The following is a 27,555-nucleotide window of genomic DNA, read 5'->3' as shown; positions in this document are numbered from 1 at the left end:
TTTTGTTCTAATTAAAACATATTTTATTCACAAGAAAACCATCTCTGTGGTCTAGTGGTAGCGTGTCCGTCCGGAGAACGGATGGTCTGGGGTCCGATCCCCGGCCGTGTCATATCAAAAGATGTTAAAAGATGGTACTTGTTGTTACCCTGTCTGGCACTTGACATTAAAGGGCTAAAACAAGGACTGGTCGGCTCGGAGTCAGTATACTGTGTGTGAGTGGTGTATTCATGCGGCATGGTATCTCAGTGGGCTAGCACTATAAATCGGCATCAGTCCGGACTAGTACAAACAGCCCCATTAAACCCCATTTCACCTCACCACCTTACTCACAAGGAAGAGTGGGCATAAGATTTCACAACTTAAGTAGAACTCTTCCAAAATATTTATATGATTCAAATTATCACATGAGGTGACTTCAACAGAACCGTCCTCTAAGCAACCAAGCAAGCAGCCTGAAATTCTATGCAATATAATAAGTGAGTTCTTATCTTTTCTTTTCCTAAATTTTCAAACTTGTCATGTCTCAAGTGAAGTTTAATTTACAAAACGATTGTTGAGTATTTATTGAGTGAAAGGTTCTGGACTTTCATAGAAAGAAGTTTGTCCTGTGTTTCAGCAACAGTCTAAAACCTACCAATCTCAGATCGACCGGCGCCGACAGCTCCAAGACAACACAGAACTCAACCTGAAAACAACTATCACCCAGCTTGAGGGGCAGGCAGAGAGACAGGCAGACACCGTCACCACACAGGTAGGGAGATATCAGCACTGCAGGGGCAAGGGGGTTACCTGGTGCTTAAGACTCAAGGCCCAAGGTCAGATCCCTCCGTGGATACACCATGTCTGGAGCCCCTGTTGTAATAGTGCTAAATACACTCACTCCCTCACTTTGTTTTGAAACAGGAGGAGAAGATTCGGAAGCTGAAGGCGTCGCTGAGTGAGGCCATGAACGCTCACAAACGTGCAATGAATGACAATGAGAGACTGCTGGATGATCTGAAGAAAGCCAACACCAGCATCAGAGTAAGGGCTTCTTACTTCAAGTTAAGTGTTTCATTGGACCTGTTTGTTTAACAAACATGACCAAGAGAGTGGGAGATCTAGGGAGCCATAGAACAGGAATAGCCATTCAACGTGTTTAGAATTCTATGCAGTGGAACCCCACTTATCCAGACACTTCGTGTTTCAAGAATTGCCCAGATAAATGAATTTGCAGATATGTGAATCACTCGGTAAACTGACCAGAGTTAGCTCCCCTACCCACCATTACAAAGAATGTTCAGCAGTGTGTGTAATGCCGCTTCATAGGCTGGAGGGGCGGTCGGCCAGCCTAGTGGTTAAAGCATTCAATGGGTACAATGTGTGAAGCCCATTTCTGGTGTCCTCCGCCGTGATATTGCTGGAATATTGCTAAAAGCGGCGTAAAACCCTACTCACTCACTCACTCCATACGCTGGATGTGTGCAGTGGTTTTGGGGGTAGACTCTGCAGCTTTACATTTGTCACATTTTTCATATTTTTTGTACTTTATGAACGTCCTTTGGAAGACACAATTTCCAGATAAGTGGGGTTTAGATTCCAATCTAAATGAGACTTTTAATAATTTACCAAACAAATTTCTTTTAACTTAAACAATATCACTTTTGAATCAGGTTGGCATGAGTGAATATATAGTTAGAATGGTATAAGTAAATAGCAGGGTTCAACCATAGCCATAAATGTGAAGCCAGAGTCTAATAGAATGTTGTCTGGTTAAACTCAGCCAGTCACAGTCAAATATAAGATCCCAATAATCCTCTTGTCATTTCTGAGGGCGGGCAGATCAGTAATCCAATATACTTGTACAGATACGTGCGATGAAGCTGTGTTTAAAGTGTGACTGGTTACAGCAATATACTTGTACAGATACGTGCGATGAAGCTGTGTTTAAAGTGTGGCTGGTTACAGCAATATACTTGTACAGATACGTGCGATGAAGCTGTGTTTAAAGTGTGGCTGGTTACAGCAATATACTTGTACAGATACGTGCGATGAAGCTGTGTTTAAAGTGTGGCTGGTTACAGCAATATACTTGTACAGATACGTGTGATGAAGCTGTGTTTAAAGTGTGACTGGTTACAGCAATATACTTGTACAGATACGTGTGATGAAGCTGTGTTTAAGGTGTGGCTGGTTACAGCAATATACTTGTACAGATGCGTGTGATGAAGCTGTGTTTAAAGTGTGACTGGTTACAGCAATATACTTGTACAGATGCGTGTGATGAAGCTGTGTTTAAAGTGTGACTGGTTACAGCAATATACTTGTACAGATGCGTGTGATGAAGCTGTGTTTAAAGTGTGACTGGTTACAGCAATATACTTGTACAGATACGTGTGATGAAGATGTGTTTAAAGTGTGGCTGGTTACAGCAATATACTTGTACAGATACGTGTGATGAAGCTGTGTTTAAAGTGTGACTGATTACAGCAATATACTTGTACAGATACGTGTGATGAAGATGTGCTTAAAGTGTGACTGGTTACAGCAATATACTTGTACAGATACGTGTGATGAAGCTGTGTTTAAAGTGTGACTGATTACAGCAATATACTTGTACAGATACGTGTGATGAAGATGTGTTTAAAGTGTGGCTGGTTACAGCAATATACTTGTACAGATAGGTGTGATGAAGCTGTGTTTAAAGTGTGGCTGGTTACAGCAATATACTTGTACAGATACGTGTGATGAAGCTGTGTTTAAAGTGTGACTGGTTACAGCAATATACTTGTACAGATACGTGTGATGAAGCTGTGTTTAAAGTGTGACTGATTACAGCAATATACTTGTACAGATACGTGTGATGAAGCTGTGTTTAAAGTGTGACTGGTTACAGCAATATACTTGTACAGATACGTGTGATGAAGCTGTGTTTAAAGTGTGGCTGGTTACAGCAATATACTTGTACAGATACGTGTGATGAAGCTGTGTTTAAAGTGTGACTGGTTACAGCAATATACTTGTACAGATAAGTGTTATGAAGCTGTGTTTAAGGTGTGGCTGGTTACAGCAATATACTTGTACAGATACGTGTGATGAAGCTGTGTTTAAGGTGTGACTGGTTACAGCAATATACTTGTACAGATACGTGTGATGAAGCTGTGTTTAAGGTGTGACTGGTTACAGCAATATACTTGTACAGATAGGTGTGATGAAGCTGTGTTTAAAGTGTGACTGGTTACAGCAATATACTTGTACAGATACGTGTGATGAAGCTGTGTTTAAAGTGTGACTGGTTACAGCAATATACTTGTACAGATACGTGTGATGAAGCTGTGTTTAAAGTGTGACTGGTTACAGCAATATACTTGTACAGATAGGTGTGATGAAGATGTGTTTAAAGTGTGGCTGGTTACAGCAATATACTTGTACAGATACGTGTGATGAAGATGTGTTTAAGGTGTGGCTGGTTACAGCAATAGACTTGTACAGATACGTGTGATGAAGATGTGTTTAAAGTGTGACTGGTTACAGCAATATACTTGTACAGATACGTGTGATGAAGCTGTGTTTAAGGTGTGGCTGGTTACAGCAATATACTTGTACAGATAGGTGTGATGAAGCTGTGTTTAAAGTGTGGCTGGTTACAGCAATATACTTGTACAGATACGTGTGATGAAGCTGTGTTTAAAGTGTGACTGGTTACAGCAATATACTTGTACAGATACGTGTGATGAAGATGTGTTTAAAGTGTGACTGGTTACAGCGAGTGGAGGGAGAGAAGCAGCAGATGGAGCTAGAGGTTCAGTCCCGGGACGACCTGCTCCGCGCGGCCAATGAGGACGCCCACCAGTACAGCCACGATGTCTCAATCCTGGAGCAGTCTCTGTCAGCCAAAGATGACATCATCAAGTAGGTCACCACATCAGGCATGTGTGCACATGTCAACTTCTCTGATTTACGTGTCAGCCATGTTCGTGTACTTCTCTGAGTTACGTGTTGGCCATGTTAGTGTACTTCTCTGAGTTACGTGTTGGCCATGTTAGTGTACTTCTCTGAGTTACGTGTTGGCCATGTTCGTGTACTTCTCTGAGTTACGTGTCAGCCATGTTCGTGTACTTCTCTGAGTTACGTGTCGGTCATGTTCGTGTACTTCTCTGAGTTACGTGTCGGTCATTTTCGTGTACTTCTCTGAGTTACATGTTGGCCATGTTCGTGTACTTCTCTGAGTTACGTGTTGGCCATGTTAGTGTACTTCTCTGAGTTACATGTTGGCCATGTTCGTGTACTTCTCTGAGTTACATGTTGGCCATGTTCGTGTACTTCTCTGAGTTACATGTCGGCCATGTTTGTGTACTTCTCTGAGTTACATGTTGGCCATGTTCGTGTACTTCTCTGAGTTACATGTTGGCCATGTTCGTGTACTTCTCTGAGTTACATGTCGGCCATGTTCGTGTACTTCTCTGAGTTACGTGTTGGCCATGTTCGTGTACTTCTCTGAGTTACGTGTCAGCCATGTTCGTGTACTTCTCTGAGTTACGTGTTGGCCATGTTCGTGTACTTCTCTGAGTTACGTGTTGGCCATGTTCGTGTACTTCTCTGAGTTACGTGTCGGCCATGTTCGTGTACTTCTCTGAGTTACATGTTGGCCATGTTCGTGTACTTCTCTGAGTTACGTGTTGGCCATGTTCGTGTACTTCTCTGAGTTACATGTTGGCCATGTTCGTGTACTTCTCTGAGTTACGTGTCGGCCATGTTCGTGTACTTCTCTGAGTTACATGTTGGCCATGTTCGTGTACTTCTCTGAGTTACGTGTCAGCCATGTTCGTGTACTTCTCTGAGTTACATGTTGGCCATGTTCCTGTACTTCTCTGAGTTACGTGTTGGCCATGTTAGTGTACTTCTCTGAGTTACATGTCGGCCATATTCGTGTACTTCTCTGAGTTACATGTTGGCCATGTTCGTGTACTTCTCTGAGTTACGTGTTGGCCATGTTCGTGTACTTCTCTGAGTTACGTGTCAGCCATGTTCGTGTACTTCTCTGAGTTATGTGTCGGCCATGTTCGTGTACTTCTCTGAGTTACGTGTCGGCCATGTTCGTGTACTGCTCTGAGTTACCTGTTGGCCATGTTAGTGTACTTCTCTGAGTTACGTGTCGGTCATGTTCGTGTACTTCTCTGAGTTACTCGTTGGCCATGTTAGTGTACTTCTCTGAGTTACGTGTTGGCCATGTTCGTGTACTTCTCTGAGTTACGTGTTGGCCATGTTCGTGTACTTCTCTGAGTTACGTGTCGGCCATGTTCGTGTACTTCTCTGAAATACGTGTCGGCCATGTTCGTGTACTTCTCTGATTTACTCGTTGGCCATGTTCGTGTACTTCTCTGAGTTACGTGTCAGCCATGTTAGTGTACTTCTCTGAGTTACGTGTTGGCCATGTTAGTGTACTTCTCTGAGTTACTCGTTGGCCATGTTCTTGTACTTCTCTGAGTTACTCGTTGGCCATGTTAGTGTACTTCTCTGAGTTACGTGTTGGCCATGTTAGTGTACTTCTCTGAGTTACGTGTCGGCCATGTTCTTGTACTTCTCTGAGTTACGTGTCAGCCATGTTAGTGTACTTCTCTGAGTTACTCATTGGCCATGTTAGTGTACTTCTCTGAGTTACGTGTTGGCCATGTTAGTGTACTTCTCTGAGTTATTCGTTGGCCATTTTAGTGTACTTCTCTGAGTTACGTGTTGGCCATGTTAGTGTACTTCTCTGAGTTACGTGTTGGCCATGTTAGTGTACTTCTCTGAGTTACGTGTCGGCCATGTTCTTGTACTTCTCTGAGTTACGTGTCAGCCATGTTAGTGTACTTCTCTGAGTTACGTGTTGGCCATGTTCGTGTACTTCTCTGAGTTACGTGTCAGCCATGTTCGTGTACTTCTCTGAGTTACGTGTCGGCCATGTTAATGTACTTCTATAAGTTACGTGTCGGCCATGTTCGTGTACTTCTATGAGTTACTCGTTGGCCATGTTCGTGTACTTCTCTGAGTTACGTGTTGGCCATGTTCGTGTACTTCTCTGAGTTACGTGTTGGCCATGTTCGTGTACTTCTCTGAGTTACGTGTTGGCCATGTTCGTGTACTTCTCTAAGTTACGTGTCAGCCATGTTAGTGTACTTCTCTGAGTTAAGCATACTGAGGATATACTTTCAGGAACCTTGGTGACAGTGCCAGACAGGAGGAGGCGGAGCAAGTGGTTCTCCTGCGTCACTCACTCAACGAGGCGAAGGAAGAATCGAGGTAGGTCATGTTCCTGGCTGTTCTACTGTGACTTTGGAAAATACTTTGTTGATTGGACAGTCAGAGGTTTTCAAGTCACAATATCAACCTCAGATTCAATAATTTGTTGGCCTCATCACTTTTGAAGTTCAATTTTTAAACTTATCCTTTTCTCACACGATGCATTTCGCCTTCTTTCTATCCTGGTGTTGAAACACCCTAGAACAACGTTTCCAGCTTTAAAAAAAGCGAACACATCCCAGCATCACCATGGTCACTAAACAAATGAGTCACACACTGTAATCCTGTGCATAGCAAGTCCCAGAACAGTTTGCGTCTACTGGAGCCAAGCCGGGCGACTCTTCCTCCAATTGACTCACCACAACTGTGGGACAACTGTGGGACAACTGTGGGACAACTGTGGGACAGCTGTGGGACAACTGTGGAACAACTGTGGGACAACTGTGGGACAGCTGTGGGACAACTGTGGAACAACTGTGGGACAACTGTGGGACAGCTGTGGGACAACTGTGGGACAGCTGTGGGACAACTGTGGGACAGCTGTGGAACAGCTGTGGAACAGCTGTGGGACAACTGTGGGACAACTGTGGGACAACTGTGACCTTCCGCCCCTAGCCTTACCCGTAGTCAAGACGCAAGTAGGCAGAAGACATGGAATTTTTGCAGCAAACTGGACAATACCTGGCCGACCCCTTTGTCACTCAACCCTTGTGAGAAGCTAACAGGCTCCTGTTGTTCGGGACCTCTCCTACCACGTCCACGCCTCAACACAGGGAATATCTGGTCAGTCAACTTCCAGCTCTGCGCAAACAATATGTATGTTGATCACCAAACCAGCTCTAGATTGTCTAGGTCACAGTCCAACTACCCCAGGGTTTCACTCGCCGATTTTCCTGGTCCCGTAGAAAGACAGCGACAAACTTAGATTTACGTTCAACATGAAGATTTCAGTTTGCAGTACCTTGACATCTTCCCGAAGCAAGAGAGTTAACTGACTATAAAAGTCCAGTTTCCACCCTTGCCGAACTAAGCTGGTATTATGGTGTTAGATTTTGGCTGGACTAACGAGGCTATGCATAGTCCAATCAAAATCGCGCAATGAAATCGAAATCTGGTTCGTAAACTGAAATGCAGATTTCGTTTGATTGCAGAGCATGTGCACCGCCAACTCGTCAACAGATATTTTCCAAATCTTTTCATGTTTTTAATCAAGGTGCTCATGTGATTTGATGAACTGCGCGATGTAAGACCCATTTTATCACAATATAGACCTTGATTATCGATCAGATCGTCTTGACTGTAGGCCGCCATTTTGTTTGAAGTGAAAGCAAGTGATACGAGAGGTGGAATCTGATAGCCACTGGTGGCGCTACGATCGAGCCCAGGAATTCCAGCCTAGTTCGACAAGGGTGGAAACTTGACTTTTATAGTCAGTTAACTCTCTTGCCTCGGGAAGATGTACCTTGAAGAACCGCCACATTTTCATATTATTTCTTCCGTGCTGCTGTGTATGGTTATCCGTCCAAGAGACGACGTGGTCAGCCTCAACCTACAAGATGGGTATCCCCACATACCCATCGGCATTACCTCTGCTTCATTTTCCAAGGTCTGCATTACCAGTGGAAGGTGCACCTGTTTGGAATTTTTTCAGCCCTGTGCCTTTTCACCCTTATTACAAAGCCGATCCTTGGGGTATTCTAAGAATGTTGCCAAGACCATCCCTGAAGCTCATCACTCAACCACTCAGGCCTTGTATGACCATAAGTGGGAAGTGAAGGATACTGTCGTACACGCGACTTCACAACTCCAACCACTGCTACACCCCAACAAGTTGCCGAGTATTTACAGCACTTCAGCCTACACAGAAGCTCAAAGGTTAATTCTGGCTACTTGTCTTGCGGGAATTAATTCTGTGATTGCAACTACTGAGGCTCGAAGGTCTGTACAGTTGTTGAGCTGCAGACTTTATTCGTTCTCACAAACCTGCAGACCAATCATCCTATGTTTGTGCCAATTACTTGGGACCTGAATGCTATTTTTCGTCATCCAACTTTGGAGATCTGTGAACCCTTTGGAGAGGATTTTGAGCATGTCACTGTGAAGACGGTTTCCTCCTGGCCCTAGTAACAGCGGCCCGAGTTAGCAAAATCCATGCTCTTCATATCACCAGAGTCGAAAGAAGGAGAAATGCAAAGTGTGAGATGGGATAAGTATATGAATATACAATTTATTGTAAATTTTTCAATGCTTTATGAAAACTTCTTCTTTCACAATCATTGTTGATAGTCATTTTGAAGTAAACATTCGTACAATTTTGGTTACAAAATGATATGTTGTGTTTACTACGATCCTTGTGCATTCGGTTCCAAATTCAGCTTAGAGTTGGTTAAATATACAGGCAACATCGCTCTGAATTGAAAGCATGGTGTGTTTATCTCCCAACTCACTGACTGTTTCACCTAGATCTCACAAGCGAGCTCAGAAGAAGCTACGAGATGAGGTGACTGTCCTGGAGAGCAAGCTGGAGAACTCCGTCAAACTCCGAGACAGCATCGGCCACAAGCTGGACGAGAAGGTCGGTGACAGGAGAAGAAAATAAGACAGTGTTTCCTAGGGTTAGATGTACTGTCAGTATTCCCAGGGTCCAAGATTTAGATGTACTGACAGTATTCCTTGGGTCCAGGATTTGGTGTACTGGCAGTATTCCTAGGGTTCAGGATTTGGTGTACCAATGGCATTTCATCTAATTATTAGGGACCAGCCAGCCATGTGATGTTCTGGGGTGTCAGTAAATCCCAGGCCCATCTCCTCGAATAGTGTAGGATCGGTCCATGAGGACCCTGCAGTCTGGAATGATATATCTCCTATCTTAGTCCTTTGTTCAACTTAAATCTCACAGATCAGATAGTTGATTGTCATTGAAGCTCTACATTTCAAACCTCTTCTTCTAACATGAATCCCATATCAATATTATATCCACAATTTATTAACGTCCCTGCTTCAACAGAGAAAACTGTTAAAATGGCAACATTTTCAATTTATCCCCATTACAAAACATTTTGTTGGCTGGCCTGTAAACCAGGGATATAAGAAACCTACTTTGTGTTTGTGTAACAGTGAATACTCTGTCACTAGGACTCGGAGCTGATACATCTGAAGACGACCGAGCTCCACACACTGCAGGCACAGGTCCAGCAGGTAGGTGACAGCCGAGCTCCACACACTGCAGGCACAGGTCCAGCAGGTAGGTGACAGCCGAGCTCCACACACTGCAGGCACAGGTCCAGCAGGTAGGTGACAAAAGAACTCCACACACTGCAGGCACAGGTCCAGCAGGTAGGTGACTAAAGGACTCCACACACTGCAGGCACAGGTCCAGCAGGTAGGTGACAGCCGAGCTCCAAACACTGCAGGCACAGGTCCAGCAGGTAGGTGACAAAAGAGCTCCACACACTGCAGGCACAGGTCCAGCAGGTAGGTGACAAAAGAACTCCACACACTGCAGGCACAGGTCCAGCAGGTAGGTGACAGCCGAGCTCCACGCACTGCAGACACAGGTCCAGCAGGTAGGTGACAAAAGAGCTCCACACACTGCAGGCACAGGTCCAGCAGGTAGGTGACAGCAGAGCTCCAAACACTGCAGGCACAGGTCCAGCAGGTAGGTGACAGCCAAGCTCCACACACTGCAGGCACAGGTCCAGCAGGTAGGTGACAGCCGAGCTCCACACACTGCAGGCACAGGTCCAGCAGGTAGGTGACAGCCGAGCTCCACGCACTGCAGACACAGGTCCAGCAGGTAGGTGACAGCCAAGCTCCACACACTGCAGGCACAGGTCCAGCAGGTAGGTGACAGCCGAGCTCCACACACTGCAGGCACAGGTCCAGCAGGTAGGTGACAGCCAAGCTCCACACACTGCAGGCACAGGTCCAGCAGGTAGGTGACAGCCGAGCTCCACGCACTGCAGACACAGGTCCAGCAGGTAGGTGACAAAAGAGCTCCACACACTGCAGGCACAGGTCCAGCAGGTAGGTGACAAAAGAGCTCCACACACTGCAGGCAAAGGTCCAGCAGGTAGGTGACAAAAGAACTCCACACACTGCAGGCACAGGTCCAGCAGGTAGGTGACAGCCGAGCTCCAAACACTGCAGGCACAGGTCCAGCAGGTAGGTGACAAAAGAGCTCCACACACTGCAGGCACAGGTCCAGCAGGTAGGTGACTAAAGAACTCCACACACTGCAGGCACAGGTCCAGCAGGTAGGTGACAGCCGAGCTCCACGCACTGCAGACACAGGTCCAGCAGGTAGGTGACAAAAGAGCTCCACACACTGCAGGCACAGGTCCAGCAGGTAGGTGACAAAAGCTCCACACACTGCAGGCAGAGGTCCAGCAGGTAGGTGACAGCAGAGCTCCAAACACTGCAGGCACAGGTCCAGCAGGTAGGTGACAGCCAAGCTCCACACACTGCAGGCACAGGTCCAGCAGGTAGGTGACAAAAGAGCTCCACACACTGCAGGCACAGGTCCAGCAGGTAGGTGACAGCCGAGCTCCAAACACTGCAGGCACAGGTCCAGCAGGTAGGTGACAGCCAAGCTCCACACACTGCAGGCAAAGGTCCAGCAGGTAGGTGACAGCCGAGCTCCAAACACTGCAGACACAGGTCCAGCAGGTAGGCGACAAAAGAACTCCACATACTGCAGGCACAGGTCCAGCAGGTAGGCGACAAAAGAACTCCACATACTGCAGGCACAGGTCCAGCAGGTAGGTGACAAAAGAGCTCCACACACTGCAGGCACAGGTCCAGCAGGTAGGTGACAGCCGAGCTCCAAACACTGCAGGCACAGGTCCAGCAGGTAGGCGACAAAAGAACTCCACATACTGCAGGCACAGGTCCAGCAGGTAGGTGACAAAAGAGCTCCACACACTGCAGGCACAGGTCCAGCAGGTAGGTGACAAAAGAGCTCCACACACTGCAGGCACAGGTCCAGCAGGTAGGCGACAAAAGAACTCCACATACTGCAGGCACAGGTCCAGCAGGTAGGTGACAAAAGAGCTCCACACACTGCAGGCACAGGTCCAGCAGGTAGGTGACAGCCGAGCTCCAAACACTGCAGGCACAGGTCCAGCAGGTAGGCGACAAAAGAACTCCACATACTGCAGGCACAGGTCCAGCAGGTAGGTGACAAAAGAGCTCCACACACTGCAGGCACAGGTCGAGCAGGTAGGTGACAAAAGAGCTCCACACACTGCAGGCACAGGTCCAGCAGGTAGGTGACAGCCAAGCTCCACACACTGCAGGCACAGGTCCAGCAGGTAGGTGACAGCTGAGCTCCACGCACTGCAGACACAAGTCCAGCTCTACATGGCTGGAATATTTCTGAGTGCGGTGTTAAACAACAGACGGACAAACAAACAAAATTGGTCTATCAGCACCACCACAAACTAGCTTTTTGCCTCTGATTAATTTTAAATCATCCAATTCAGTTGACACTCACCATTCATTGAACTATATGTCCCTCACTCACATACCTCCCTCTCTCACTTCGAACACGAATGAGTAGCTTTCTCAGGAAATGAATGCATGGGTTTCACAGTAACTGAATGCATGGGTTTCACAGTAACTGAATGCATGGGTTTCACAATAACTGAATGCGTGGGTTTCACTGTTACTGAATGCGTAGGTTTCACAGTAACTGAATGCATGGGTTTCACAGTAACTGAATGCGTGGGTTTCACAGTAACTGAATGCGTGGGTTTCACAGTAGCTGAATGCGTGGGTTTCACAGTAGCTGAATGCATGGGTTTCACAGTAACTGAATGCGTGGGTTTCACAGTAACTGAATGCATGGGTTTCACAGTAGCTGAATGCATGGGTTTCACAGTAACTGAATGCGTGGGTTTCACAGTAACTGAATGCTTGGGTTTCACAGTAACTGAATGCATGGGTTTCACAGTAACTGAATGCGTGGGTTTCACAGTAGCTGAATGCGTGGGTTTCACAGTAACTGAATGCGTGGGTTTCACAGTAGCTGAATGCGTGGGTTTCACAGTAGCTGAATGCGTGGGTCTCACAGTAACTGAATGCGTAGGTTTCACAGTAGCTGAATGCATGGGTTTCACAGTAACTGAATGCGTGGGTTTCACAGTAACTGAATGCATGGGTTTCACAGTAGCTGAATGCATGGGTTTCACAGTAACTGAATGCATGGGTTTCACAGTAACTGAATGCTTGGGTTTCACAGTAACTGAATGCGTGGGTTTCACAGTAACTGAATGCGTGGGTTTCACAGTAGCTGAATGCGTGGGTTTCACAGTAACTGAATGCGTGGGTTTCACAGTAGCTGAATGCGTGGGTTTCACAGTAGCTGAATGCGTGGGTTTCACAGTAACTGAATGCGTGGGTTTCACTGTTACTGAATGCATGGGTTACACAGTAACTGAATGCGTGGGTTTCACAGTAACTGAATGCGTGGGTTTCACAGTAACTGAATGCGTGGGTTTCACAGTAACTGAATGCGTGGGTTTCACAGTAACTGAATGCGTGGGTTTCACAGTAGCTGAATGCGTGGGTTACACAGTAACTGAATGCGTGGGTTTCACAGTAACTGAATGCGTGGGTTTCACAGTAACTGAATGCTTGGTTTTCACAGTAACTGAATGCGTGGGTTTCACAGTAACTGAATGCGTGGGTTTCACTGTTACTGCCTCCGGGTTTCACTGTTACTGCCTCCGGGTTTCACTGTTACTGCCTCCGGGTTTCACTGTTCCTGCCTCCGGGTTTCACTGTTCCTGCCTCCGGGTTTCACTGTTCCTGCCTCCGGGTTTCACTGTTACTGCCTCCGGGTTTCACTGTTACTTCCTCCGGGTTTCAATGTTACTGCCTCCGGGTTTCACTGTTACTGCCTCCGGGTTTCACTGTTACTGCCTCCGGGTTTCACTGTTCCTGCCTCCGGGTTTCAGCTGCAGGACAAGTTCAGTGTGGTGGAGGCCAGTCACGGGGCGGAGCTGGACGGGATGAGGACAAAGCTGGCCCAACTCACCACCGACCTCCATCAGCGGAACGCTTCCATCGCCAACTTCACGGACAAGATGTCGCGGTTGGAGCAGCAGGTCGTCATGGAGAGGGACATGTTGGAAGGCCGCGAGGCGGAGCTCAAGGTAGAGTGTATTTGTAAACCAAAGTTAAAATGTTTCACATTCCGTCAGGGAATTATATCTGTCTGTCATTCCTACTTTGTCATCACTTCTTTTTTTTTGATTAATGATGTGATGATGTTATGCAGACTGTGACAGTGATGTTGTAGGTGGCCTAGGTCCACATCAAGACTCTGATAATACAGGCTGTGACAGTGACACTGATGTTGTAGGTGGCCTAGGCCCACATCAAGACTCTGATAACACAGGCTGTGACAGTGACAGTGATGTTGTAGGTAGCCCAGGCCCACATCGAGGCTCTGATAATACAGACTGTGACAGTGACACTGATGTTGTAGGTGGCCCAGGTCCACATCAAGACTCTGATAATACAGGCTGTGACAGTGATGTTGTAGGTGGCCCAGGTCCACATCAAGACTCTGATAATACAGACTGTGACAGTGACAGTGACAGTGACACTGATGTTGTAGGTGGCCCAGGTCCACATCAAGACTCTGATAATACAGACTGTGACAGTGATGTTGTAGGTGGCCCAGGTCCACATCAAGACTCTGATAATACAGACTGTGACAGTGACACTGATGTTGTAGGTGGCCCAGGTCCACATCAAAACTCTGATAATACAGGCTGTGACAGTGATGTTGAAGGTGGCCCAGGTCCACATCAAGACTCTGATAATACAGACTGTGACAGTGATGTTGTAGGTGGCCCAGGTCCACATCAAGACTCTGATAATACAGGCTGTGACACTGATGTTGTAGGTGGCCCAGGTCCACATCGAGACTCTGATAATACAGACTGTGACAGTGACACTGATGTTGTAGGTGGCCCAGGTCCACATCGTGGCTCTGATAATACAGGCCGTGACACTGATGTTGTAGGTGGCCCAGGCCCACATCGAGGCTCTGAGAGTGGAGAACCTTCACCTTCGCCAGGACTTCATGGAGAAGCTGAGCACCGTGTGCGGCAGCCTGGACGCTGAGCAACAGCTGCAGTCAGTCAGCAGCGAGTACACGGCCGTCGTGGCCAGACTGGAGGTGAGGGGCGGGACATACGGGGGTGGGGTTGACCTGCTCCACGAGATGATCATAGGTCTTGTGTGAATGAGTGATTTGAACTTTTAAGTCATGCCGGTAATTTTTCAGCCACATTGTGACAAGACAAAGTAATGCGTTTATATTTTCTTAAACTCTGTGTCATCAAAGGACAGTAAAAAATCTAGTAACATCACAGATTTGTATTTAAAAATAGTTAAAAAAGAATTTAAAGAATTGATTATTTAACAGCAACACAATATAAATCTCTAGCTGTATGTCTCCAGCAACCACATCTACCCAGATATGCTTGCAGTGAAGGTTCTATGTCAGCACCATACCCATGCTCACCGGTGTCACTGACCCGTAAAGATTCCGGGGTAGAATAGGTCTTCAGCAACCAATGCTTGCCATAAAAGGTGACTATGCTTTTCGTCAAAGGCGACTAACGGGATCGGGTGGTCAGGCTCGCTGACTTGGTTGATGTAGGTCATCAGTACCAATTGCGTGGATCGATGCTCATGATATTAATCACTGGATTGTCTGGTCCAGACTCGATTATTTACAGACCGCCGTCATATAGCTGGAACATTGCTGAGTGCGGCGTTAAACAACCAACCAGTCACTGGTGTCACCACAGTGGTCAACATCTAAGACCTGGAACACTTCGGGCTTTTCTCCAGCTGACACACTGTGATATAACAGGAGTACTGTCTTAGGGAAATATTTAGGATTCCGAACTAAGTGCCCTTGGAGGCAGATTGGGAAAACAATTGTTGTTTTGTTCAGAATTGGGATATTATTAAAGTTTTTGTATGTTCTCATTACATTCCGAATACAGGATATTTACCATCCCCAAACACACAAGCATGATAACCTCTTTATCATATAATGTCATTCTTTAATTCTGTGCTTTAAAATCACTTTCCCTCTCTCACAAACATTACTGAAACATTGCGAGTTTTCCTGGAATGCGTGCATTAATATTTATTACGTCACAGGGTAAGTGATGTGTCATTCGGACAGTGACAGTAGCCAATATAGTTCCAACTGAAATCTGTTTCTTATACAGTGGCGAAGCAACATATGCGCAAAACAACAGTTGTTTTTAATTGCCTTTTGCGGCAATCCATCGGTCTGTCCGCTAGAGTAACTGCCCTTTGTCAAAGGGAAGCTAATCTAACCCTAGTCTATGAGACGTCATGGCCACGTTCAGACATTGTTGACAGTCGGTCTGTCCTGTCATAACGTTAAGAAGTGTAGTCAGATGTACACACAGCGACAACATGAAACTAGGTAACAATTCAAACATATTTCGGCCAAATCCAACTATTTTGATTTGTGGAGAAGGTTTCAAGCCGCAGAGGTCTACAAGCAAAGATATGGCTACTGATCCCGCTTGGCTTGGCTTCGTGCCCTCGGAAAATTGTTTCGAAATTTATATCTCCAAAGTTGCCAAAACTTATAAAATGCCTTAGCTACCTCACAGTTAGACACTGATTTTCAGTATATTAGACTGTTCTTTTGATAATGATAGCAATTATCCCTGTAGTTTATCCAGATTCCCGGTGGTTAATTCTGACCCGATCGCCAAATGATGAGGGCAACGCCATCTATGTTTATAAACAGTGAAAGTAGTCCTACTTGACCTTTGATATTTGCATCACTCACTCACTCACTTTGTGACATGACACGGTATGGGAGTGGCGGAGATCGGGGCAGTATAGGTCTTCAGCAACCCATGCTTGCCGTAAAAGGTGACTCTGCTTGTCGTAAAAGGCGACTAACAGGATCGGGTGGTCAGGTTCGCTGACTTGGTTGATGCATGTCATCGATCCCAATTGCGTGGATTGATGCTGATGATATTAATCACTGGATTGTCTGGTCCAGACTCGATTATTTACAGACCGTCGTCATATAGCTGGAATATTGCTGAGTGCTGCGTTAAACAACAAACCAACCAACCAACCATTATTATTTCAGAGGGAGAATCAGAGTCTTCAAGAGGATGTGTCCCGCTTGAAGCAGGAAATGTCAGTCATGGAGACGTCGTTCCAGGAGACCGCCCACTCCAGGAGCCTGCCCTCCGGTCGCGATAACAGTAAACAGTCAGTATTAGTAGAACTGTGGGTGCTCCAGGGTAGAATAGGTCTCCAGTACCATGCTTGTCTCCCAGTGGGGTTCCAGGGTAGAATAGCTCTCCAGTTCTATGCTTGTCTCCCACTGGGGTTCCAGGGTAGAATAGGTCTCCAGCACCCATGCTTGTCTCCCACTGGGTTCCAGGGTAGAATAGGTCTCCAGTACCCATGCTTGTCTCCCAGTGGGGTTCCAGGGTAGAATAGGTCATCAGCACCCCATGCTTGTCCACCCACAGGGATTCGAGGACTGAATATCCCCTGTACCCCATGTTTGGTCCCCCTTGTCTTATGTCATGCAGGGAGGAATGTAATGGTTCAACCAGTTGAGCACAGCCCCACGTTTCTCTTGTAAAGATGCAAACAATGTAATACTCACCTCAATAATACAATCCTGTATTCTGGAGAACACTGTACTTCTAGTTGACCTGTTTTATCTCTGTAACGCAGCAAGCCGTCGAAGCACAAGCAGTCAGTGCAGGGATACCTGGACAGCACAGCGCAGGGGTACGAGAGTCAGATCCGACTGCTGCAGGCCCAGAAGCATCGGCTGGAGGAGGAGCTGGATCTCGAGAGGAGGGAGAATAGACGTGAGTCTCGCCTTTGCCTCGTCTCAACCAGTCACCTGAAGCCGCCGTAGATTCTAAACCAGGGACACATTCCACGTGTTCTTAACAGTTAGACTTACATAGTAATCAGCACAGAACTTCCTTTACAGAGTTGCATCCCTTAGTCATGCCAGGATACACTGGTAGTGGGTTTTTGTCTGGATTCTTATCAGCATCATACTCGTATGTGTAGATTTCACCAAAGTGTTTAATATCAAGCACAAGAAAGCATGGCAAATTACACACAACACAGGGATGATAAAGTATGGTAAAGAAAGGTAATAGGTATTGAGCGTTCATAGACATGTGGACAAGGTGAGGTGAAATTGGGGTTAACGTCGCGTCCAAGATTATTGCACTTATATAGCGACGTTCATGTACGTGTGTGTGTTTGTGTGGCTGCTTGTACTAGTCCGGACTGATGCCGATTTATAGTGCTAGCACACTGAGATACCATGCCGCAGTTTAACATGAATATCCCACTCAGATATACTGACTCCGAGCCGACCAGTCCTTGTTTTAGCCCCTTAATGCCGAGCGCCAGATAGGGTAACAACAAGTACCATCTTTTAACGTCTTTTGGTATAACGCGGCCGGGGATCAAACCCCTACCCTTCCGCTCTCCGGGAGGACGCTCTACCACTAGACCACGGAGGCGGTCTGTGTGGACAAGTCACACACAAATTGGAATAATAGCTGAATGAACCCTGGCAGGTTTCCGCATGCAGGGGTAATACAAATAAATTTTGTATGATATTTTGTTTAATTTGTTTTGATAATATGATATATAATGGAACCAAGGTGAAATCAAAATTGCGGAAATATTGTAGACTCAATTGTAGAGTTCAAGGTTTTGTTTTCGGTCTGTTTTAGAAAACTTATTGTAACTGTCAGGTGTAAATTTTTAAAGTATTACCATATTTGACTAAACTGATCTAATATGCATGTCATGGGTCTTCTGTCATTACTAGGTTTGCAAAACATTTAAAAGAAACCATAATGTAGGCTCCCTATGAAGATAAGGGTTAGAATAGATCTTTAGCAACCCAAGCATGTCGTAACACAAACACTAACGGGATTGGGTGGTCAGGCTCGGTGACACGGTTGATGCATGTCATCGTATCCCAATTGCATGGATTGGTACTCATGATGTCAACCACTGCATTGTTTGGACCAGACTTGATTATTTACAAACAGTCCTTGTGTAGCTGGAATAGTGCCGAGTGCGGCCTTAAACAACAAACAAACAAACAAAGTGTTGGTGATACTTATTCTAAGTTTTAGTGATTCCTAATTCTTCCGGTCTGGATAAATAAATACAAATTTAATGTGAATGACCCTTCCTTACTGGTCAACTTCTAAAATCTTCTCAAACTTTATTTTTCTTCCACATTTGTGAAATGTTGTCAGTTATAACATGAGACAAGGACTTCTGGAGTCAGAGTGACATCAGTGTAGCATCCTGAGTTGTGGGGCTGATAGATGCAGCCAGTGTTGTTGTGTTCCAGGGATGTCAAGAAGCCACCTCCAGAGTCAGCTGAACGGCAGCGGCGGCACCATCCTCGACTCGGAACCCATGTCGCTCATCCACACCCTCAACGACCTGGACTCCCCAGCGGACTCCCTCGAGTGTGATGTGAGTCATGTGACCTTGACCTCAATCACAGACGTGGGGGCGGGGGGGGGGGGGATAGAAATAGTTGTGACGTACATTTTACTTTATGACTACAACACTGTGTAGAGATGCATGCCTCAGTAGAAACCTGTGCTCGTGGGTTCAAGTCCCGGTCGCCCTGGTAATGTTATAGTTGGTCAGCACCATACCTGTGATCGTGGGTTCAAGTCCCGGTCGCCCTGGTAATGTTATAGGTTGGTCAGCACCATACCTGTGATCGTGGGTTCAAGTCCCGGTCGCCCTGGTAATGTTATAGGTTGGTCAGCACCATACCTGTGTTCGTGGGTTCAAGTCCCGGTCGCCCTAGTAATGTTATAGGTTGGTCAGCACCATACCTGTGATCGTGGGTTCAAGTCCCGGTTCGCCCTAGTAATGTTAAAGGTTGGTCAGCACCATACCTGTGTTCGTGGGTTCAAGTCCCAGTCGCCCTGGTAATGTTATAGGTTGGTCAGCACCATACCTGTGTTCGTGGGTTCAAGTCCCGGTCGCCCTAGTAATGTTATAGGTTGGTCAGCACCATACCTGTGATCGTGGGTTCAAGTCCCGGTTCGCCCTAGTAATGTTATAGGTTGGTCAGCACCATACCTGTGTTCGTGGGTTCAAGTCCCGGTCGCCCTGGTAATGTTATAGGTTGGTCAGCACCATACCTGTGATCGTGAGTTCAAGTCCCGGTCGCCCTGGTAATGTTATAGGTTGGTCAGCACCATACCTGTGATCGTGAGTTCAAGTCCCGGTCGCCCTGGTAATGTTAAAGGTTTGTCAGCACCATACCTGTGATCGTGTGTTCAAGTCCCGGTCGCCCTGGTAATGTTATAGGTTGGTCAGCACCATACCTGTGATCGTGTGTTCAAGTCCCGGTCGCCCTGGTAATGTTATAGTTGGTCAGCACCATACCTGTGATTGTGGGTTCAAGTCCCGGTCGCCCTGATAATGTTATAGGTTGGTCAGCACCATACCTGTGATCGTGGGTTCAAGTCCCAGTCGCCCTGGTAATTTTGTAGGTTGGTCAGCACCATACCTGTGATCGTGAGTTCAAGTCCCGGTCGCCCTGGTAATGTTATAGGCTGGTCAGCACCATACCTGTAATCGTGGGTTCAAGTCCCGGTTCACCCTGGTAATGTTATAGTTGGTCAGCACCATACCTGTGTTCGTGGGTTCAAGTCCCGGTCGACCCTGGTAATGTTGTTGGTTGGTCAGCACCATACCTGTAATCATGGGTTCAAGTCCCGGTTGGCCCTGGTAATGTTATAGGTTGGTCAGCACCATACCTGTGATCGTGTGTTCAAGTCCCGGTCGCCCTGGTAATGTTATAGGTTGGTCAGCACCATACCTGTGATCGTGGGTTCAAGTCCCGGTTCACCCTGGTAATGTTATAGGTTGGTCGGCACCATACCTGTGATCGTGGGTTCAAGTCCCGGTCGCCCTGGTAATGTTATAGGTTGGTCAGCACCATACCTGTGATCGTGGGTTCAAGTCCCGGTTCGCCCTGGTAATGTTATAGGTTGGTCAGCACCATACCTGTGATCGTGGGTTCAAGTCCTGGTTCGCCCTGGTAATGTTAAAGGTTGGTCAGCACCATACCTGTGATCGTGTGTTCAAGTCCCGGTCGCCCTGGTAATGTTATAGGTTGGTCAGCACCATACCTGTGATCGTGTGTTCAAGTCCCGGTCGCCCTGGTAATGTTATAGGTTGGTCAGCACCATACCTGTGATCGTGGCTTCAAGTCCCGGTCGCCCTGGTAATGTTATAGGTTGGTCAGCACCATACCTGTGATCGTGGGTTCAAGTCCCGGTCGCCCTGGTAATGTTATAGGTTGGTCAGCACCATACCTGTGTTCGTGGGTTCAAGTCCCGGTCGCCCTGGTAATGTTATAGGTTGGTCAGCACCATACCTGTGCCTGTGGGTTTCACCAATGTGGTAGACTTCTGACACCTGCATTACTTCGGGCTTTCCTCTCAATTCAACCTGACACGCTGTGGTATTTTCAAGGATTAATGTTTCCAGGTCAAAAAGTTTTTGGAGGAAAGAATATTCATGTCAGAAAATAGTCCAGTGTTAGTCAGATACTGGCTGTTGCTTCCTCCCACTTCAAGTAGCCTAGTGGTTAAAGCGTTCGCTCGTCAAGCCTAAGATCCGGGTTCGAATCCCGACATGGGTACAATGTGTGAAGCCCATTTCTGGTGTCCCCTGCCGTGATATTGCTGGAATATTGCTAAAAAACCAAATATTGCGTAAAACCAAACTCACTCACTCACTCAAGCTGACGTGGTGTGAGATAATTGAAATACTGCTCAAAGCGGTATTAAGCCAAACTCACTCACTCACTCACTCACTCACATATTGTTTTCCTATTTTCTTAGTTGGAGAGTTCTGCTGACGCAGCAGCTGAATTGTTCCTGAGCCAAGAACAGGAACGAGCCAAAGAACTGGAACGATTGATAGATTCTCACATCTCCGAGCTGCGTGCCGGCACAGAACTGACGCTCAGGAAATACACACACAAATGAACAGAATGAAAAGTCAAACGTCTGTGTCAGCAATGACTGGGAGACTCTTGTGAAGTATTGACTGGGAGACTTCTGTGAAGTATTGGCTGGGAGACTCCTGTGAACTATTGACTGAGAGACTCCTGTGAAGTATTGGCTGGGAGACTCCTGCGAAGTATTGACTGAGAGACTCCTGTGAAGTATTGCCTGGGAGACTCCTGTGAAGTATTGCCTGGGAGACTCCTGTGAAGTATTGCCTGGGAGACTCCTGTGAAGTATTGGCTGGGAGACTCCTGTGAAGTATTGACTGGGAGACTCCTGTGAAGAATTGACTGGGAGACTCCTGTGAAGTATTGACTGGGAGTATTGTCACTGCTTTTTGTAGGAGTGACGCTGCCAGGAGCTGAGAGTGCAGGTGTTGTCATATTTACACTGTCAATTGAAACAAAGGACTGAAATCTCACACTACTGCAGAGAACTCCAACAATGTGCAGTTTGTGACACAAGCAGTTAGTGCCATGAGCTGCAGCTTGTTACATGAGCTGCAGTTTGTTACATGAGCTGCGGATTGTTACATGAGCTGCAGTTTGTTACTTGAGCTGTAGTTTGTTACATGAGCTGCAGTTTGTTACATGAGCTGTAGTTTGTTACATGAGCTGCAGTTTGTTACACGAGCCGCAGTTTGTTACATGAGCTGCAGTTTATTACAAGAGCTGCAGTTTGTTACATGAGCTGCGGTTTGTTACACAAGTGTCAGTAAATAGGTAGAGAAAATAAAAGGCAGACTTGCCTGACTTGCTGCAGACAAACAAAACAATCAGCTTCAGTTGCTCAAGGACAACCTCAAATTAGAAGATCTTTTGTTTGTTTTCATAAAATATACATGTAGTAACAAGTACATTTGACAAAAAATGTAAACATCTCGAGAAGGATCAATCCAACTGATCACGCTTTAATACAACACTATCTAACATTAATACAACACTGTCTAACAAGAATACAACACTGTCCAACAAGAACACAACACTGTCCAACAAAAATACAACGCTGTCTAGCAAGAATACAACTCTGTATAACAAGAATACAACAGTTACAAGAATACAACACTGTCCAACAAGAATACAACACTGTCCAACAAGAATACAACACTGTCTAACAAGAATACAACACCTTCCAACAATGCAACAGTAACAAGAATACTACACTGTCCAACAAGAATACAACACTGTCCAAAAATGATTGTCGATATATTTAATACGGATTTGAAACATGTTATGCTTCAAAAGATCAAACTGAATTCATCTGTGAAACTTTTCTGTGTCGACATTTTAATATTTATCTTTTCTGACCATTCCATGAGTACAAGGGCAGTGAAAATATTCACCTCTCTCTCACAGCCCATTGTAGTCTGCCCATATTTTTACATATTCCTTGGGCAAGTAATACTTCTGTTATTATATTTACATGTCATCATTTTAGGGTATGTGCTGAAAACAATCATTTTTCTCCAATGAAAGCTACCTGTCATCTTGGTTATATTCTATTTATGTATGGCATGGGGATTCTGGGATATTCTGGCCCTTCATTGTGTGTCATCGTATCTCAAGGTCATGGGTAGATGTGGGGATTCTGGGATACCATCTGTCCCTGGCCCTACATTGTGTGTCATCGTATCTCAAGATCATGGGTAGATGTGGGGATTCTGGGATACCATCTGTCCCATGTCCTTGGGATACGATGACAATGTAGGGCAGGGGACAAGTGGTATCCCAGAATCCCCACATCTAGCCTACATGGCGTGTCATCGTATCTCAAGGGCATGGGTAGATTTGGGGATTCTGGGATACCATCTGTCCCCTCCCCTCCATGGCGTGTCATCGTATCTCAAGGTCATTGGTAGATGTGGGGATTCTGGGATACCATCTGTCCCCTCCCCTCCATGGCGTGTCATCGTATCTCAAGGTCATTGGTAGATGTGGGGATTCTGGGATACCATCTGTCCCCAGCCCTTCATTGTGTGTCATCGTATCTCAAGGTCATTGGTAGATGTGGGGATTCTGGGATACCATCTGTCCCCAGCCCTACATAGCGTGTCATCGTATCTCAAGGTCATGGGTAGATGTAGGCATTCTGGGATACCATCTGTTCCCAGCCCTACATTGCGTGTCATCGTATCTCAAGGTCATTGGTAGATGTAGGGATTCTGGGATACCATCTGTTCCCAGCCCTACATTGCGTGTCATCGTATCTCAAGGTCATGGGTAGATGTGGGGATTCTGGGATACCATCTGCCCCCAGCCCTACATTGCGTGTCATCGTATCTCAAGGTCATGGGTAGATGTGGGGATTCTGGGATACCATCTGCCCCCAGCCCTACATTGCGTGTCATCGTATCTCAAGGTCATGGGTAGATGTGGGGATTCTGGGATACCATCTGCCCCCAGCCCTACATTGCGTGTCATTGTATCTCAAGGTCATTGGTAGATGTAGGGATTCTGGGATACCATCTGTCCCCTCCCCTCCATGGCATGTCATCGTATCTCAAGGTCATTGGTAGAAACAGGGATATGGTGTCATGCTGAAAGCAGCACAAAACCCAACTCACTCACTCACTCACTCATTGTACCGTGTGTATGTGCTAACACTCGTCCTGACTTGCTCCTGGTTTGTTTGCTCCAAACATAGGCCAGAATTTTTTAAACTTGGTTTACAAATCCTCCGACTCAAAAAAATTGAAAACGAAAACAAATAAAAAAAAAAAGATAAAAAAAGAGCAGTGTTTTTATAGTCCTCCGACCAGAAACAGGTAAAATGATAAATATGAATACAATATTTAAAATACCATTATTAAATCCTGTTGAAATTTATCTTAAAAAATAAATTTTAAACATTTTTAGGAAATCAAAACAAAAATTTGGAATTTAATCTTTTCAAACTGACCTAAATTTTAGGCCAAAAATCCATAATCCAAAAAGTCTGGCCTCATCCGATTCCCATCACATGGAGCACCTGCTGACTCGGGCAGTATTGATGAGCACAACCCATATATTCAGTCACCGCATGTATTTGAGTGAGAGATTTATGAATAGAAATATTATTGAGACTGCCAAATATATATCCGTCCAAACATTGTATTAAAAACTTGTGTATTTATTTGCAACATTTGTATATATGATAATAACTTAACTTATTAAAACAATCATTTGAAAATATTTGTACTTTTGTTGTTATTTGAGTTAATATTTGCACAGCAGCCTCATCTGATTCTGTTGTGTACCCTACATTACGAGTTATGTAGGTAGAAGCTCAATTTGAGATGATGACAAGCAAGCTGTACAGAATTATTGATTGTCTGTCTTGAGTTACTTAATTAATGTACGTCCTCTGAGGACATCGCTGGTTGTTGCAAGTCAGGGTTAATCTATAGTTCTGGGTAATAGATGTTGTATCCATTACTGTGATGTCGATCAAATGTAACTTGTCAATACATCTGATGCAGGCACAGACTAGAATCTGGAACAATGTTAGTGGCTGAAAATTACTGTTGCCCAACACCCATGTGCAGTAATGTTTGCCGTCTGGGGATTTCGGGTTAGAATAGGTCCCCAGCATCCTATGCTGGTCATAAGAGTTGACCCTGTGTGGATTCCGGGTTAGAATAGGTCCCCAGCAACCTATGCTGGTCCTTAAGAGTTGACCCTGTGGGGATTCCGGGTTAGAATGTCCCCAGCAACCTATGCTGGTCCTTAAGAGTTGACCCTGTGGGGATTCCGGGTTAGAATGTCCCCAGCAACCTGTGCTGGTCCTTAAGAGTTGACCCTGTGGGGATTTCGGGTTAGAATAGGTCCCCAGCAACCTATGCTGGTCCTTAAGAGTTGACCCTGTGGGGATTCCGGGTTAGAATGTCCCCAGCAACCTGTGCTGGTCATAAGAGTTGACCCTGTGGGGATTCCGGGTTAGAATAGGTCCCTAGCAACCTGTGCTGGTCATAAGAGTTGACCCTGTGGGGATTCCGGGTTAGAATGTCCCCAGCAACCTGTGCTGGTCATAAGAGTTGACCCTGTGGGGATTCCGGGTTAGAATAGGTCCCTAGCAACCTGTGCTGGTCATAAGAGTTGACCCTGTGGGGATTCCAGGTTAGAATAGGTCCCCAGCAACCTGTGCTGGTCCTAAGAGGGGACCCTGTGTAGATTCCTGGTTAGAATAGGTCCCTAGCAACCTGTGCTGGTCCTATGAGGGGACCCTGTGTAGATTCCTGGTTAGAATAGATCCCTAGCAACCTATGCTGGTCCTATGAGGGGACCCTGTGTAGATTCCTGGTTAGAATAGGTCCCTAGCAACCTAGGCTGGTCCTAAGAGGAGACCCTGTGTGGATTCCGGGTTATAATAGGTTCCTAGCAACATGTGCTGGTCCTAAGAGGGGACCCTGTATAGATTCCTGGTTAGAATAGGTTCCTAGCAACCTATGCTGGTCCTATGAGGGGACCCTGTGTAGATTCCAGGTTAGAATAGGTCCCTAGCAACCCAGGCTCGTCATAAGAGGGGACCCTGTGTAGATTCCAGGTTAGAATAGGTCCCTAGCAACCTAGGCTGGTCCTAAGAGGGGACCCTGTGTAGATTCCTGGTTAGAATAGGTTCCTAGCAACCTATGCTGGTCTTAAGAGGAGACCCTGCGTAGATTCCAGGTTAGAATAGGTTCCTAGCAACCTAGGCTCGTCATAAGAGGTTACTATATGGGTCGGTGGTCAGACTGGGTGACTAGGTACATAGTGTGTCATCGTACCTGACGGCGTGGATAGTTGCTCACAATATCCAACACTGGATTGTCTGGTCCAGACTGGATTATTTTACAGGATAGACAGGATTATTTTACAAGCCTGACCTTCGGTCACCCCTTAGGACAAACAGAGGTTACTATATGGGCCTATTCTAAACCAGACGCCACAATGGCTTAACCAAAGTGAGTTTTAAATTCGCCAACTTCAGAGTTACGTGTATCACTTGCGGGGGTGTAGGATTCTACGAGGTGCGTGGGCGTGGGCACCACGAGAGACTGAAGCTCAGGGCCTCCGCTGGCTGGCATTAGGATACCATGACCATGACGTTTTGCCTGTCACCCCAGATCCCTACTGACACATGTAACTAACTTGTAACCACCTCCGTTGTCTAGTAGATAGAGCGTCATACCAAAAAGACGTCACAAGGTGGTAGTTGTTGTTTCCTTGCCTGGCGCTCGGCATTATGGGAATACAACACGGACTGGTCGGCTCGGGGTCAGGAGACAGTGTCTGATTTGGGTGTTCATGTTAAACTGCGGCATGGTATCTCATGGTAGCTTTTGAAAACCAAATGTATGGTGTAGACAGTAAAATTATCTGAGAGAGAATTTTTATATTTTGGACCCTACCCGTTTCAAAATGCTGTGTCCGCCCTTGTACACACATTGTCTGGTTGTTTAAACACACTCACGCAAACGCGCACGCGCACGCGCACGCACACGCACACGCACACGCATCCCTTAGGTTGAAATACAAAGTCTACATCCCCCGACCTCCGAATATGAGATCCCCACCCTGTGTTAAATACGACACGAGGTGTGTGAGGCTCACTCCGTGCATGTTTGGTTTCTGTCTCCTTGAGACCGCCTCCGTGGTCTAGTGGTGGAGCGTCCACCCGGAGAGCGGAAGGTCCGGGGTTCGATCCCCGGCCGCGTTATACCAAAAGACGTTAAAAGATGGTACTTGTTGTTAACCTGTCTGGCGCTCGGCAATAAGGGGCTAAAACAAGGACTGGTCGGCTCGGATTCAGTATACTGTGTCTGAGTGGGGTATTCATGTTAAACTGCGGCATGGTATATCAGTGAGCTAGCACTATAAATCGGCATCGGTCCGGACTAGTACAAGTAGCCACACAAACACACACACGTACATGCACGTCGCTATATATATCTTGGACGCGACGTTAAACCCAATTTCACCTCACCTCACTTCTGTCTCCTTGAGACACGCTCAGGAATAGCCTTGGCCCCGTTACAAGAACTGTCTTCGTTACTCCATTGAACTCCGGGCTACGATTTAAGAAATCGGTTACGTTACAAGGAAATACACAATAAGCAGATCCGGGTTAGAATAGGTTGTTGGTTGGTTGGTTTGTTGTTTTACGCCGCACTCAAAAATATTCCAGCTATATGATGGCGGTC

At 46.2% G+C, this 27,555-nt stretch overlaps 1 protein-coding gene across 1 annotated transcript in view; it reads left to right on the top strand.

Moving 5' to 3' along the window:
- The window catches only part of LOC139448161 (centrosomal protein of 63 kDa-like), a 32,883-nt gene extending 11,470 nt beyond the window's left edge, over positions 1 to 21,413 (top strand). Inside the window, exons 7-18 of the mRNA XM_071229680.1 lie at positions 620 to 754; positions 907 to 1,026; positions 3,749 to 3,894; positions 6,178 to 6,264; positions 8,728 to 8,839; positions 9,400 to 9,462; positions 13,224 to 13,421; positions 14,300 to 14,455; positions 16,436 to 16,560; positions 17,038 to 17,177; positions 18,704 to 18,831; positions 21,231 to 21,413. Coding sequence (XP_071085781.1) covers positions 620 to 754; positions 907 to 1,026; positions 3,749 to 3,894; positions 6,178 to 6,264; positions 8,728 to 8,839; positions 9,400 to 9,462; positions 13,224 to 13,421; positions 14,300 to 14,455; positions 16,436 to 16,560; positions 17,038 to 17,177; positions 18,704 to 18,831; positions 21,231 to 21,377 — 1,557 coding nt within the window. The 3' untranslated portion in view covers positions 21,378 to 21,413. The remainder of the gene's footprint in view (positions 1 to 619; positions 755 to 906; positions 1,027 to 3,748; positions 3,895 to 6,177; positions 6,265 to 8,727; positions 8,840 to 9,399; positions 9,463 to 13,223; positions 13,422 to 14,299; positions 14,456 to 16,435; positions 16,561 to 17,037; positions 17,178 to 18,703; positions 18,832 to 21,230) is intronic.
- Positions 21,414 to 27,555: the final 6,142 nt, after the last annotated feature.

Source organism: Haliotis cracherodii, unplaced genomic scaffold (assembly GCF_022045235.1).
Source record: "Haliotis cracherodii isolate W230 unplaced genomic scaffold, xgHalCrac1.p SCAF_7, whole genome shotgun sequence".
In the NCBI taxonomy this organism is placed as follows: Eukaryota; Metazoa; Mollusca; class Gastropoda; order Lepetellida; family Haliotidae; genus Haliotis; species Haliotis cracherodii.
Note: the sequence above shows the minus strand (reverse complement) of the source record. Positions and strands in the feature narration are given on the sequence as shown.